General features: G+C 38.8%; 1 protein-coding gene across 2 annotated transcripts in view; it reads right to left on the bottom strand.

Annotated features, from left to right (window-relative positions):
- Positions 1-233: 233 nt before the first annotated feature.
- SLITRK6 (SLIT and NTRK like family member 6) overlaps positions 234-13,917 on the bottom strand; it is a 125,674-nt gene continuing 111,990 nt past the window's right edge. The window contains exon 2 of one of the 2 annotated variants that reach the window (XM_075199890.1): positions 234-3,025. In XM_075199890.1, coding sequence (XP_075055991.1) covers positions 515-3,007 — 2,493 coding nt within the window. In that variant the 5' untranslated portion in view covers positions 3,008-3,025 and the 3' untranslated portion in view covers positions 234-514. Of the gene's footprint in view, positions 3,030-13,917 lie in introns of both variants that reach the window. The other variant, XM_075199889.1, reaches the window with a different exon arrangement.

Genomic DNA, 13,917 nt, shown 5'->3' with positions numbered 1-13,917 from the left:
CTCCCTACTCGGTACTTAAAGATACAGTATGTTTATTTCAGACAAATGGCATGAGCAGGCATTTGTCACATGGAGAATACAGTGCTCTAAGCCCACTTAGACACATCACATTGCTATGAAGTCAATATGTTTCTACATGCCAACACATGTTGCACTACACAGTTTAGGTGAAATAAACTTGTTCCATGTGTATATGACACAAATGTATTATGATAAGTCAATGTTCAATGTACTTTAGTGTTTTAAAAATGATTTATTTTTCTTTTAGAAAATATAATAATGCATTTTTATGGACATCCTATTTACAATATCTTTATAGCATCCAATATTTTTAAATATATGCACATCTTCATAAAGCTATATATCCCTGAGTTTGTATAAGATTATGAGTGTGCTTTTGCTTTTTTATTTTTTATTAAGACAGTTTAGTGAGGCACTTCATATTACCATAGTAGATGATATGTTTGAGTTCACAATGCAGTATTGTGTATAGTTTATTGCAAATAATTGTAGATCACGTCTGTTGTTCTAGAACTTCCAAGTAGTCAGGTTCTGAATGAAGATTGGCTTTGAGCTCAAAATATTCATTTTTGGTTTGCTCTACCAGAACCTTCCTTGGTCTAGTATACATAAGTGTTTCCATCAATTTTACCTCTTCTCGAGTCCCAGGATAATGCACGTCTATACCGGGCTGCAAATGAGCTATATTTTTTCTCAAATACTCAGCAATTCCAAGCTGTTGGATTTCTTGTTCCTTTTCAATGAGATTTCTATAAAGGTAACTTGCATCCTGAAAAGATAGAAATTCTGCAGACGGATCTTTGAATTTTATGTTTGAAGTAGCTTGCAATGAATTATTCTCATTTTCTATGAGCCCTCTACACGATTTCTTTGACTCATTAAACTCCTTGTCTTCCTCCTGGTCCTGTTCTAAATGTTTTGGTGTAAATGGAGGTGTTTGGTAAACTTGAACAACTGGATTTGTTATCCGCTGTTCACACATAGATGACCCTGGTCTTTCTGTTGTATGGTGTGTTGTTTTATGACCATAGATACTGTACTGAATATGAAGAGGGCTGTTTTCTCTTATTTGTCCATTTTCCTGTTTCTTTTTATGTCTGCGTCTTCTGTGCAAAACAAGAACTATTATTCCAGCAGAACAAAGCACAGCTGTAATTAAAATAACCAGAAGACCTAGAATTAAAACAGAAAGTGGTATGTAATCAGAAATTGATTTTAATATAGTATCAGCTTTATTTGTAGTTGTTGATGTTGGTGTAAGATTGTTGAAACTTGCGTGCGTCACAAACTCTTTACTATTTACTAGTTCAGGGCATAAATGTTCATTGTCAATGGACCTCAGTTCCGTTCTTGCCAGTTCTCTGGGAGAGTAACAAAGAATGTCACTAACAACAACCATTTTATGCTGTTGGATCCAGTTTTTAAGTCCAATTAAATTGCATGTACAGTCCCAAGGGTTATCTTGAATTTCAATTTGGGTCACCAAGCTCAAATCTTCTAAAACTCTATTAATTGGAATATTTACAAACTGGTTACTTTTAAGATTTAGTTTTGTTAATGGAACTCCAGAAAATATATGTTCTGGCAATGTTTTTAAAAGGTTATTATTTAAATAAAGAACTTTTAGTTGTGGCATTACAGAAAATGTTCCAGATGAAATTTCTTTAATTGCATTGTATTCCAAATACAAGTATTCAATATTTTTCAGTCCAATGAATATGCCAGGGTTTAAACTTCTCATATGATTTCCATTTAAATACAACTTCTGCAGTTTAGTCAGTTTCTGGAAAGATTGCTCCTCGATTATCTCAATCTGATTGTTACCTAAGTGAAGCATTCCTAGGGTCCCATACTCTGTAAAATCTGATTTATATATCCTATGAATAATGTTTCCTGCTAAAATGAGCTTTCTTGGATTTAGAGGTGGAGGTTCCAGGTCAGACAAGCTTTCAATGTTCCGCTCTTGACAATGAATCAATGTTCCAGATAGACTGTAACTAGAACAATGGCATGGGACTGGACAGTAAAAGCTTGGAAGTACAGTTGTTGCTTTTGTGAGAACAAATGTTTCCTTGGTTGGACTTTTTTGTAGTGAAGTTATCTTTGTTGGTATCCTACCATCACTTATTGATGATGTACCGAACAATGATAGTGGTACGGAAGGTTCTTCAAGATCACTACTAGGAGTTGTTATACAGAACATTTCTTTTTTTAATTTCCGTAGAAGAGCGCCTTTCAAATCTGGAGGGTTATAACAAACAATATCTCCTATTGTGGATTGTTGTGGCATATTCTCCAGCCAGGTTTTCAGTTGTAACAAATCACAGTTGCAAACCAATTTATTATCTTCTAATTGAAGTTCCATAATTCTTCCAATATGTTCTAAAAATCCAACATAAGAAAGAGTTTGTAACTGGTTTCCTCTTAAATCCAAGTGAGTCAGGGGTACAAAGCGAAAAATATTTGCAGGTAAGAAATCAATGGCATTATCATTGAGTATAAGAACTTTCAATCTGTTAAGTTTACTAAATGTATTTGGTTCAATTGTAGTGATAAAATTGTTGTCTGCCTGAAGAAATTCCAGGCTCTCCAGTCCCAAAAAAGTGTTTTCGCTGAGAATTTCCAATGAGTTGTGATTGATATGAAGTTTTTTAAGCATAGTGAGGTCATTGAATGCTCCCGGTTCAATCTCTACAATGTTATTAAAACCAAGGTGTAAAGATATTAAATTAATGAAATCTAAAAACTCATTAACATGTAGTTTATACAAGCCATTGTTCAAGAGATTAAGCTCTAAGTATTGAGTTGGGGGTATTTCTATCTCTGACAATTTTGTAATACCCTTTTCTTCACAATTCACAAACAATGTACCATCCTTTTCATCACACAAACACAGATTGTTACATGATCCCATCAAGAAAGATCCAGAAGTTGTTCTCCTTGATGATACAAGAAATATATATAGCAGGATAATTAAGGCGGTCATGTTGTCCAAAAATAGCTTCTTCCTGAAAAAGATAAGGAACAGTTTAAGAAAATTAGAAGAAATGTAGTTTCAATTACATATAAAGTACATGTGTATGTATATTAAATATTTTATGCATTTCATTCATTATCAATGCATACTACACAAAAATTATAGGTGTCAAAACCCATTTTATAAAATGAATAACAGCTTAAAAATTTCATACAATAAAAAGGAATGTACGTTAGTTTAATTAGTTTACAGTGTATGACTACAGGCTAGGATTTCTATTTGCAATTCAGAATTCTGTAGCAAACTTCAATCAGTGCTGTCCAATTGTGATCTGTGACAGTCTGCAACCAGTGGCTGTAACATTAAGTTCACCACTGAAAATGCTATAGCTGTTTGTACTTGAAGACAATTGGTTCAGTAACAACAGCGAAATCACCTGAAACCACCATGGACTCATTCGAGTAAAGTCCCATGATTTTATTGGATGAAGCCACAGCGGCTTTCTTTCAATTGCATTTTAATGCTAGTTGGTTTTGTAATCCAGACCTCATGACTGTAGGGGTGCTCCTTATTCCAGTTAGTGTGAAGAGACCATTGACTGCCAGAAAAAAGAAGCTAAAAAAAAACTACAGGATCCTACTGGCTGTTATATAATCATGAGGGCACATCTGCTGGCTGGTTAACAATCATGTAGGTACCCCTGCTGCTATGTATGTAATCATATTGGTACTATTTAGGGTGGTATAAAATCATGTGGGTATTTCTGTTGACTAGTATTTTATCGTGTGGGGACCTCTGATGCCATGTGTGGTGGAACCTCTGACTGATAATTAATCATACAGGAACTTCATGATGAAATCTACTCAAGTTTGCATTTTAACCATATAGAAACCTTTGTCTGGTAGATGATTATGTGGGCTGCTCTGGCTGGTTTATTATCAGATGATCATATTTGATTAATGTACAGATTGTAGCAAAACTGGAGATCAGAAGATGACGGCCTATTATGGATACCCTGCCTAAGGCCTCTATTTGACCTAATCTGACCAAACATAACCCATCCATTTTCTGTAAGATACCATTTCTATACTTATGAGTATATTCTTCTGATTGAATTGATAACTGTGCATTTCAACGTTTGTATGCTTAAATTAATTATGAATATTTTGATTTTGTAGCTGTAACTGTATAGGGCTTGTTTCCAATTCTATGTGCACAGTGTAGTTTTTCTTGTATCAATTATCAAATAGAGGATGTGTTTCTAAATAAAATGGTTATGTCACAAGTGTGATTCTGTGGACAGCACTGTATGAAACCATTGATAAAATTAAATTGATTGTTCAATTAATACACAATTTTTTTTTTAATTTTGTTCCAAAACTGTTAATCATCCTACAAACTGAATCATTGGAATTTCTCTCTTCTCCAGAGGAAAGAATCACTATAGTAAAGACCTCACAAGCAATAATGTACAAGCACTACCTTGTCTGCAAAACCTCAGTTTCAATTGGCATGCTCTTGCCAATTCCTTGCACTTTGAATAAGTGTTTAGTGGTGCTAAAGCAATGTTGATGCCTAATAAGCCAACATAAACCAATATAACTAAACTATTCTAGAATAACTCAAATTGGTAAACTTCAATAAAGAATGCAATAATCTCACATTCTGTCAAAACTGTTGCTTTCCCTAAAAGTCATAAGGATAAAACAATCAGGCAAGTCTGTAACATCACATTTTCAACCTGATTGATAACTTTGGGATATGCAGCAAATTTAGAATCCAGGATTTTATGTATTACCCGTTTACTTTAAAATCCTCCTAATGAGCGCACACAAGTGTGTGTGTGCATGCGCATTTGTGTAAGTTACTAAATAATGATAGATAAAATACACAACTAAATTCTCACTTCATGAAAGCATTTTCCCTCTGAACAGTCAAAGCCAATGAACGTAATGATTTTTTAAAAAAATATTTTAGAAAGGAGGGCACAAAAGTAAAATAATAATACTAATTATCAATGTCTGGCTCAGTGGACCAATAAAGGATCAATATGTTACAGAATAGTAGATTCTGTGTACATAGTACAAGTTGCTTACATTCAATTGTAAATGCCCCACAGTCATAGATATCTAATATATATTAGCCTAGCGGCGTGTGTTAGTCTGTGTGTGGAAAAAAAAAACAAGCTGCAGCGCCACCTGCTGGGCGGAGTTATTCACTGACCTACTAAATTCTTAGCATTATCTAATATATAAAAGTAAAAGCCTAGCGGCGTGTGTTAGTGTGTGTGTGGAAAAAACTATTTTCTCAGAAAGGGCTCATCCAATTGACCTGAAATTTGGTATACTGACATTATTTGACAAAAAATTAGAATAGTGAAGTCAGTTAACTTCCATCATCCCCCCTTCCCCCCGTGGGAGGGGTAGTAAAGGCTAAATTTACGAGTTGAGGGCCCAAACTCATTTTCGTGAGGTAATTTTACCTCATGAACACACATTAAAAAGGGCGCTTGCATCGGGAAGTAATGCTCTTCCCCTGAGGAGGCCTGGGCTAGGCCCAAATGCATGACAAGAACCTTTTTAAGACCTTAAGTAGCTTGATTTGACTAGAATGCATGAGTATCATGCATGGGTTAACTTGTACTTAAAATGTTGCCACTTGGTTTTACTATATATGTATATGTATATTATTATTGTTATTATTATTATTATTATTATTATTATTATTTTTATCATTTATTTATGAGGCGCCACAAAGGGTCTGCAGCACCGCACATAAAGCATGGGACAACAGAACAGGGTAACAGTACACAGCATACAGGCAGTACAAAGACAAAGTGCAATAAGTACAAAAAGTACAAATGTGGTGCAAAATGTACAAAAATTACAAACTCAGCAGAGAGCAGGTACACCGGCAAAGAGATAAAAGTGACACCAGTGCACAGATAGATTAGGAAGGGAGAGAAGTGGGGAGTGAAGAAAGGAGGCTGAACCTGTGCCCACTAGTGTGGGCACTACTAACAGGATCAGGGCAAAGATAGAGATGCAAAGGCAAGGGAGAAGAGGAGAGACAGCGTCAGGAGTCGAGTGATGAAAAGGAGAAAAAAGGGAGGGAGCTGGGGGCAAAGGTAAACAGGAGGAAGAGGACATGAGGATAGAGGGCTCTGCTCAAGGGAGCTTTCAATCTAAGGATAATATATGCATATAGTAAGTATTATACAAAATGATATATGTGCAGTGTATTATAATATAATAAAAAGACCAGCTAAGATGCAATTAACACATCACCAAGCAATTGATAGAATATGGGCACAGTCTTTAATTTACTTTTACCCTTCATAACCTTAAGAGGAGGGGTGTACTGGGCAATCTAAGACCAATATAAAATGTGCCCATAAAATGCCCATATGTCCCTCTGTCCTGATGACAACCAAAGACCGAGGTATAATAACACTGTCTATTGGAAAGGAAAAAAAAAATGTCTAATTTTTTCTCATATGTATCCTCATCCTTTTTTTCTCTTTTCATTTTGTCATGTTTTTTCAATTTTTTTATAACACCATAAATACATCTAATTTAACATTTATTTTCAAGATCTCAAAATTCACATAATAAAAACTGAATAAGCATTCAGTATTCAAACCATTCTTTAATCCTGATATGTGAACTGGGTGGTATTATCTCTGCGTTTTCTACTGGAAAGAAGAGGAAGTGAGCATGTCATTAGATTTTATATGTCACTGTGGCCTGGGACAGGATGCTGTTCAGCCCTCTCTCTTCCCCTTCCTTAACTACCAACGTGGCCTTCTAAAGTCCAAATATGTTGCCTGCTACCCCTTCTGAACAAATAAGACTACTTTGCTTGCAGCAGAAACTGTGATGGATTCACTGATGTGATCATGACCTGCCGGCTGACTCCTATCGTGTGCAGTTTCAACTTCTCAACAAAAAGGCTTCTACTGAGTATTTTCCAGATTTGATCCAACTCTTCCTAAATGTGTAACTCTTAAAGAATTATCTATGAGTGAAGTGCAAGTATACTTGGAAAGTACTACTGTTCATGATTTTAACACTTGTCTTTTGGCTCTCAGTGTTACTAATATTCCATAGCTGGTTTTCTAGTTCCATATTGCCTTTAGAGAGGCTCCATAGTGAAAGAACATCAAGAACATCACCAACAAGACTCCAACTAAACAAGCAGACACCCAAGATATTCAGCTAGAGATATAGTGAGTATTTTTAACCTTTAGTTTTGCCTATATTCATTGGAGTTATGCACCAAAAGTGAAATAGGCTTAATTTCAGAGATGTATTTTTATACACAACATGGGCAATTTTAGAAACATACCACAAGGATAAATGCATGCACATTTAACAGCTATTTATAATTTTATTCCCACATACTAAATTCCCAGAGAAACTGAAATCCATAAGGTCAACCCAACATTCATCATTAAGTTATAAACAGGTCATGGGCTGAGGTCTACAGCAGGGAACACACTTGTCAATGCTTCTGTGGGACACAAAGACAGCCAACTCCAGTCTTTAGAAGTACTTGTTTCACCGTCAGGGCACTTATCTCTCTGGATAGCCTGTAAGTGCATCTAGACTGAGAGTGGCATGGAGGCGAGGCACCTGGCTCGCACTATAGATGGCATAGTATCACCTGGCTGGCTCTCTGGATGGTGTATATGATACATCTAGACAGATAAAAACAGTAACTTAAGCACTGAGTTTTTCAGGCAATGCTAAAACAAAATATAATAAATAAATAAATATAGAAATAAAAACTTGACTGGCTACTAAATAGCTCCTGTAGTTGTGAAGGAGACTCTGTGCTCTTACAAACTCTGTAAAAAATGTAGCTAAACTCATAAGCCTGGAAGTATATCAGGTGCCAGAATGAGTGAACTTAAAAGAAGCTGAGTCTGTGGATCAATATGTAATATACTCCAAAAACTTTTTTCATAAAACATGGTGAAATAGAAAATTCTGGGAGAGTAAGCAAGTATGCTCGAAATACGTAAATATACTAACCAAGCCCTTGTAGAGTTAATAACATTATATCATTACATAAATGCAACGCATACACATGTATTGTCTTAGCAACCTTCCATCTGGAAAGAAGGTAATGCAATGCAAAATGTAGCTAGATGAAATTAATGTAGTGCATTGATAAACAATCCAAAGGAAGAACAAGGAACATTTTTTTATCAAATTTAAATTATCCCAAGGAATCAAAGAGTCATAGACCAAAGTGAACAGTGTTAATAGTGATATTTAAATGATAAAAAAAAATTGTGTCAGCGGGCGTGGCTTGGCAGCCATTCTAAACGGACGCACATCTCAGCAGCTCCTCATTTGGACTGGCAAAATCCCTTGCCATTGAAATGCAAGTTCCTCAGGCTCAACCTGCTGGAAGTTCACTGTCCGCCATTGCTACTTCACTTCAGGTATACCCTGGTTACAGAGGGCACCAAATTGGCCTACACTTCGATCGGGACCCTCTGCCTGTCGTTCTCTTGATGAGCAGAGTTTACTGGCAGCTGTCCCTTCTGATGGAAAGCTGAGTCAGTGCATGGAATAGGCTGTTAGGCTGGCTGCAGACTCTTCCAAACACCACCTGGGATCCCTGCATTGAGCCCTCGGATGACAGGTCAGTACTAGGGGACCAGATACCTCTATTCTCCATACATAACGGTCCCTGTCAACCTTCAGCAGTTTGCCATGTTCACTATTGAACTGCTTCCTTCTTAAGTCAGACGGCACTCAGTGCATACCTGCAAGTGAGGTTTTGCTGCCCCCCTCGTGGCTAGACTGTAATATTACACCCAGTGTCATCTGAACTCACCCAGGCTCTTAATGTATACTTTTGCTTTAGAAGCTGACTTTGAAAAACTAAAAACAACAAATATAACAAAAAACAAAACTACCAAAAAAACCACAAAAAATCACAAACACCTGTTACAAGCTTGCGACCTGGTGTCAACTTTAAGGAACTTCATGTGTGAAGTCTGACTCTTCCTGGATTGTTCCATATGTTCACAGTTTGTATCCTTATCACAATACACTGAAGGTTTGCACACTTTTTTCCATGTCTGCCTAATTAATTCTACCCGACCCGCCCTACCTGGACACAATTTCTTGTCTAAAACCTACTGGCGATCCGTCATCCACTATGTAGAAAAACAGTGCCAGAGGCAGGAGCAGGACACAAATGGGGATCCTTCAACATATGACGAGACAGAATTCTCCTATACTTTCCACCCCTCCATCTCCTCATGCTTCATCTGCAATACCGACAGATCCTACGGACGCGCTGGCTTCTATTCAAGCTATGATAGTGTCTCTTTAGTATTCATTCACAGTTGAATTTCAAAAACTGTCAACTGACCTTCGTGGAGAAACTGCACTGCTGACTAAACGTACTGCATCTACTGAACATAAAGTGGACTCAAATACTAAAACACTGCCTGAAGCAATGCAGGATATTGATTATCTTCACAGAGAGCTGGCATTCTTTAAAGATAAAGCAGAGGATCTTGAGAAAAGGGAATCTTCGACTCAGCAATATTCCTGAGACGATGGACCACCAATAGCTAGAACCGTACCCGATTTGCCTATTTCAATCTGTGATCTCCAAACTCTCTGATCAATATATTCATATTGTGCCTGGCCACAGGGCCTTGCGCTCCAGACCTAAAGACTCTGAACCTCCTAGGGTTGTTGTCCTCGAGTTTCTAACCTTTAAAATCAAAGACAGCATAGTTACAGCAAGTAGAAACTCCCCCTATATATTCTTTGAAGAATCTAAGGTTCAAATCTTCAGGACTTAGAGCCCTCTACGATTATGAAGCACAGATAATTCATAGAGAACTCATAAAAGTCTCAAGGAGCCTAGGAGAACATTGCTATAAATAAAAGTGGAGTTTTTCTTTTACGATTGATTGTAGATGTGGGGGGTTGCCAACACACTCTACGTGATCCTAATGAAGGCAGAGACCTGCTATGGAAACTTGACCCGGGACGCACGGTACCAGAACCCGCCTCCGAACCGTAATTGCTCACTTTTAGCTTCCCTTCCCCTTAGACACTTTTGAACATTATGGCCCCTCTTGCTGGGACCCAGGTTCCAGTAGCCCTCTAGCACTCGCCTTGGCCATGACCCAAGAGGCTGCACTTCTGACGCGCTTCTACTGAGCTGATGCCCACTGTAAGCAGATACCTCATTAGATGATTGTTGCTGTCACTTCATTTACTGCACCTCATGTCTCTTTGATATGTACCTTGTTATACATGATTTGTGCTTACTTTTACTTGTTGTCCTTGTTTGAATGTGACTGTTATGCATTCAATTTTTTTCTCTTTGCAGTTATTCTCAGGTTTAAATGTGGACATTCCCCCTCATCCCTCCTGGAGTTCCAGCTTGCTTATTTACCGTGGCTTGGTCCAGGTAAGGTTACCGTCTTTATACGCTGTCCGGGGGCCTAGAGGCTGATTTCAGGTTTCTGTCGCCCTCCTGCATCTCGGACAACATGGAAACTTAATTACCACTGGATTCTCTTTTCATGTCCCTTCTATTGTTTTCTATTTTCATTTGTTTAGTTGCTCCAATGTTACACCATATGATATTTCTGCTAAACCATATTTTGTGTTTCTGGGTGGGCCAGCTTGGGCTTGCTTGCCCAGCCTTGCCCCCCTACACTTTGGGAATTAGGAGTGAGGGGACTGTATAGTGCCCATCTTCTCCTTACATGTATTCTTATAGATACACAGATTCCCATTCCCATCCTCTGAGCCCACTCGGTCTGTCTCAACCAAGACAGACCAACTTCCTTTTTCCCCTTGGGGCTTTAACCTCAGTGGGCACTTCTCCCTTCTTTTCTCGAGGAGGTTAGTTGACCACTATCTGACGGTGTGGCCCCCTCACCCTCTTCACCAGCAGTTATACAGCAGTACCTAAATACCTGCAAACTACCAAAACAAGATAGGACATTAGCTACCAAATAGAAAAAGGATATTACTGAGGAGGAGCTTAAAGAGGCCCTCAAGGCCCAGAAAGCCTCTAAGGCTCCTAGCCCTGACAGATTTAGCATCACGTACTATAGGACTTTTTTGCACATTCTGATACAACATTTGCTTTCCACTTTCAACTCTGTTCTACATGGGGGAAAGTTTCACCAGGACACCACCCGTTCACTATTATAGTTATACTAAAACCCAATAAAGACCCAACAATTTGTGCTAACTACCGCCCCATTTCTTTGCTAAACACGGACGTCAAGCTATTCACTAAGATCTACGCAAACAGGTTGAACATTCATTTAACACAATTTATTGACCCAGATTATGTTGGTTTGTTTCCCAGTAGACAAGCCCTTGATAATACCAGGCAGAATATAGACTTAATTTCTTATATCAACCAAGTGATTTTAGTGCTAGATGCTGAGCAAGCCTTTGACAGGCTCTCCTGGCCATTCATGTTTCAAACCCTCAAAACCTTTGGATTCTTTGGCAATTTTCTTCAAGGTATTTAAGCTTTATACCACATCCCGTCCTCAGTTTTGACTAATGGCTTGAGCTCCTCTGTGTTTGGTATTAGGAATGGGACTAGACAGGGTTGCCCTCTCCCCCCTCTCATCTATGCACTATTCATTGAACCACTTGCTGCCTGGATCCGACTGAACCCGGATGTGAAGGGAGTCCAGGTTAAAAGTAGGCAATAAAAGATTTCTCTCTTTGTGGACGATATCCTCTTAACCTTGTCCTCTACCCAGACTCTCCCTCCCTAATCTATTTGTTGAATTGCAGAAATTTGGTTCTCTGTCTGAATATAAAGTGAACAATTCCAAATCAGAGGCGCTCGCTCTACATCCTACGTCCCACATTAAGAAACTTCTGGAACTCAATTTTGATTTCCAATGGCGTCCTCGGGGAAATTCGCTACCTGGATGTTTTCCTCACAAACTCTTACGATACTCTTTTCTAGGCCAACTATCCCCCATTACTATCTCGTATCAAACAAGATCAACATACCTGGAGTTCCCCTTGCATTTTGTGGTTCAGGAGAATCAATGCAATTAAAATGAACGTCCTATCCAGATTGTTGTATTTATTTCAAACCCTATCTTTTAAAGTCCCAGACCCCTTTCTGTGGTCTCTTCAGTCTCTTTGTGTCAAATTTGTGTGAAACGGTAAAAAACCTAGACATTGCAGGCTCTGACTGGTTAAATCTAAACACAATGGGGGCTTAGGCCTTCCTTTACTTGATAAATACTACCATGCCACACAACTGAGCCACCTCATCTCTTGGCTGACACTTTTATGGGTTAAAAAATGAGTGGGTATTGAAGATGCGATGTCCACAGACTTGGGGGTAAGATTTTTATCTTAGATTTCTAGGAATATCAGACCAGCCTCAGCCTACACTACCCCCTCGCTTAACCTTAGAGACATGGTACAAACTGAAAAAACAATGTGAACTAGCCTCCTATCCCTGCCCACTTACTTCATTCTGGAAACACCCTCGGTTTCCACTGGGTTACATCAGTGCTTTTGCTCATCCTTGGCAGACGGCACGTCTGGACCGGTTTCTTCATCTGATGCGTGAGTAACATGACATTCCCAACCACCTCCACTTCTACTATTTCCAACTTAAAAGCTTCATAGAAGCCCACAATCAGCTAAGATTCATTCCCCAACTCAGTCTGACCTCCACTGTATTTATAACCCCAGACTGCAAGGCTATATTTCGATTCTGTACAGTTCTCTTCTGTCCCCCTCATCCCCTTCCAAGGAGCCATTTGAACAGGCATAGGAATAGGATCTTGGAGTACAGCTGGACGAGGAGGGATGGTCTCTCATTTGGCAATGGATTGTAGGGTCTTCCATTAGCACAGCTATTCAGGAAAATACTTTACACTAGATGGTGCATGGTTCCCATGAGATTGCACTCTATCTATCCCCACACCACGGATCTTTGTTGGTGCAACTGTGGATTCACAGGAACCTTCCTCCATATATGGTGGGACTGCCCACTCATTTCTAGATTCTAGGATGACGTCTTACTCTTGATTAATCAGGTTACTACAATTAATGTCCCTAAGGATCCTTTATGTGTGCTCTTATCTCAATCTATCAGGGGGGTTCCCAGATCATTTGGTAAGCTTATTCACCACATATGCAACATTGCCAAATTTCAGATAGCCAGTGACTGAAAGAAAGGCTTGCAAACCTCTCGAGTTGCTGTTATAAACAGAATCTGGCACACCGTCTCCATGGAATATGTGACGAGCCTCCTCCGTGACACTGTTACTGCCTTTCATAAAGTTTGGGGCCCCTGGTTCTTCTATAATGGCACTAGCATGCCTGGCACTCTCTATGTCCCCTGTGCTTCCTCTTTACTTGTCTCCACCTTTTGCTTTCTATCCTTTCACTTACATTACCACTCTCTTGTGTTGCTCTTCACTTTTACTCTCGACAACGCAGTAGATACTACCCCCTTTCTACCCCTTCCCTTGCTTGACGTTCCTCTCTTATTTTATATGGGGGCGCCAGTCCCCTGGTTGGGATTATGCCTCCCTCGTACTAGCTCCCACCTTCCACTCTCTCCTGCTCCCCTCCCATCAAACCCAAAATAACCAGCAGTCTCTCTTACCTTCCTTGTGTTCCCAACTCTACATGGTCTCTCTATTTTGATTTTTGGATTTCTTCATTATATGATAATGCTGGATCATGAACACCTTGCGTTCACTAGCGATCTACATTGTTGTTACTTTACTATTAACATCATATACTATGTATGCCTTGTTCATGCTCCCTCCTTGCATTTCTTGTTAATCCTATTTAACATTTTCAATGTCCTGTATTGTTACTACCTGCTGTTATAAATAAAAAGTTAAAAAACAAATTGTGCCAGAA

Source organism: Mixophyes fleayi, chromosome 2 (assembly GCF_038048845.1).
Source record: "Mixophyes fleayi isolate aMixFle1 chromosome 2, aMixFle1.hap1, whole genome shotgun sequence".
In the NCBI taxonomy this organism is placed as follows: Eukaryota; Metazoa; Chordata; class Amphibia; order Anura; family Limnodynastidae; genus Mixophyes; species Mixophyes fleayi.
The sequence above is the reverse complement of the archived record's forward strand: the minus strand, read 5'-3'. Positions and strand labels throughout refer to the sequence as shown.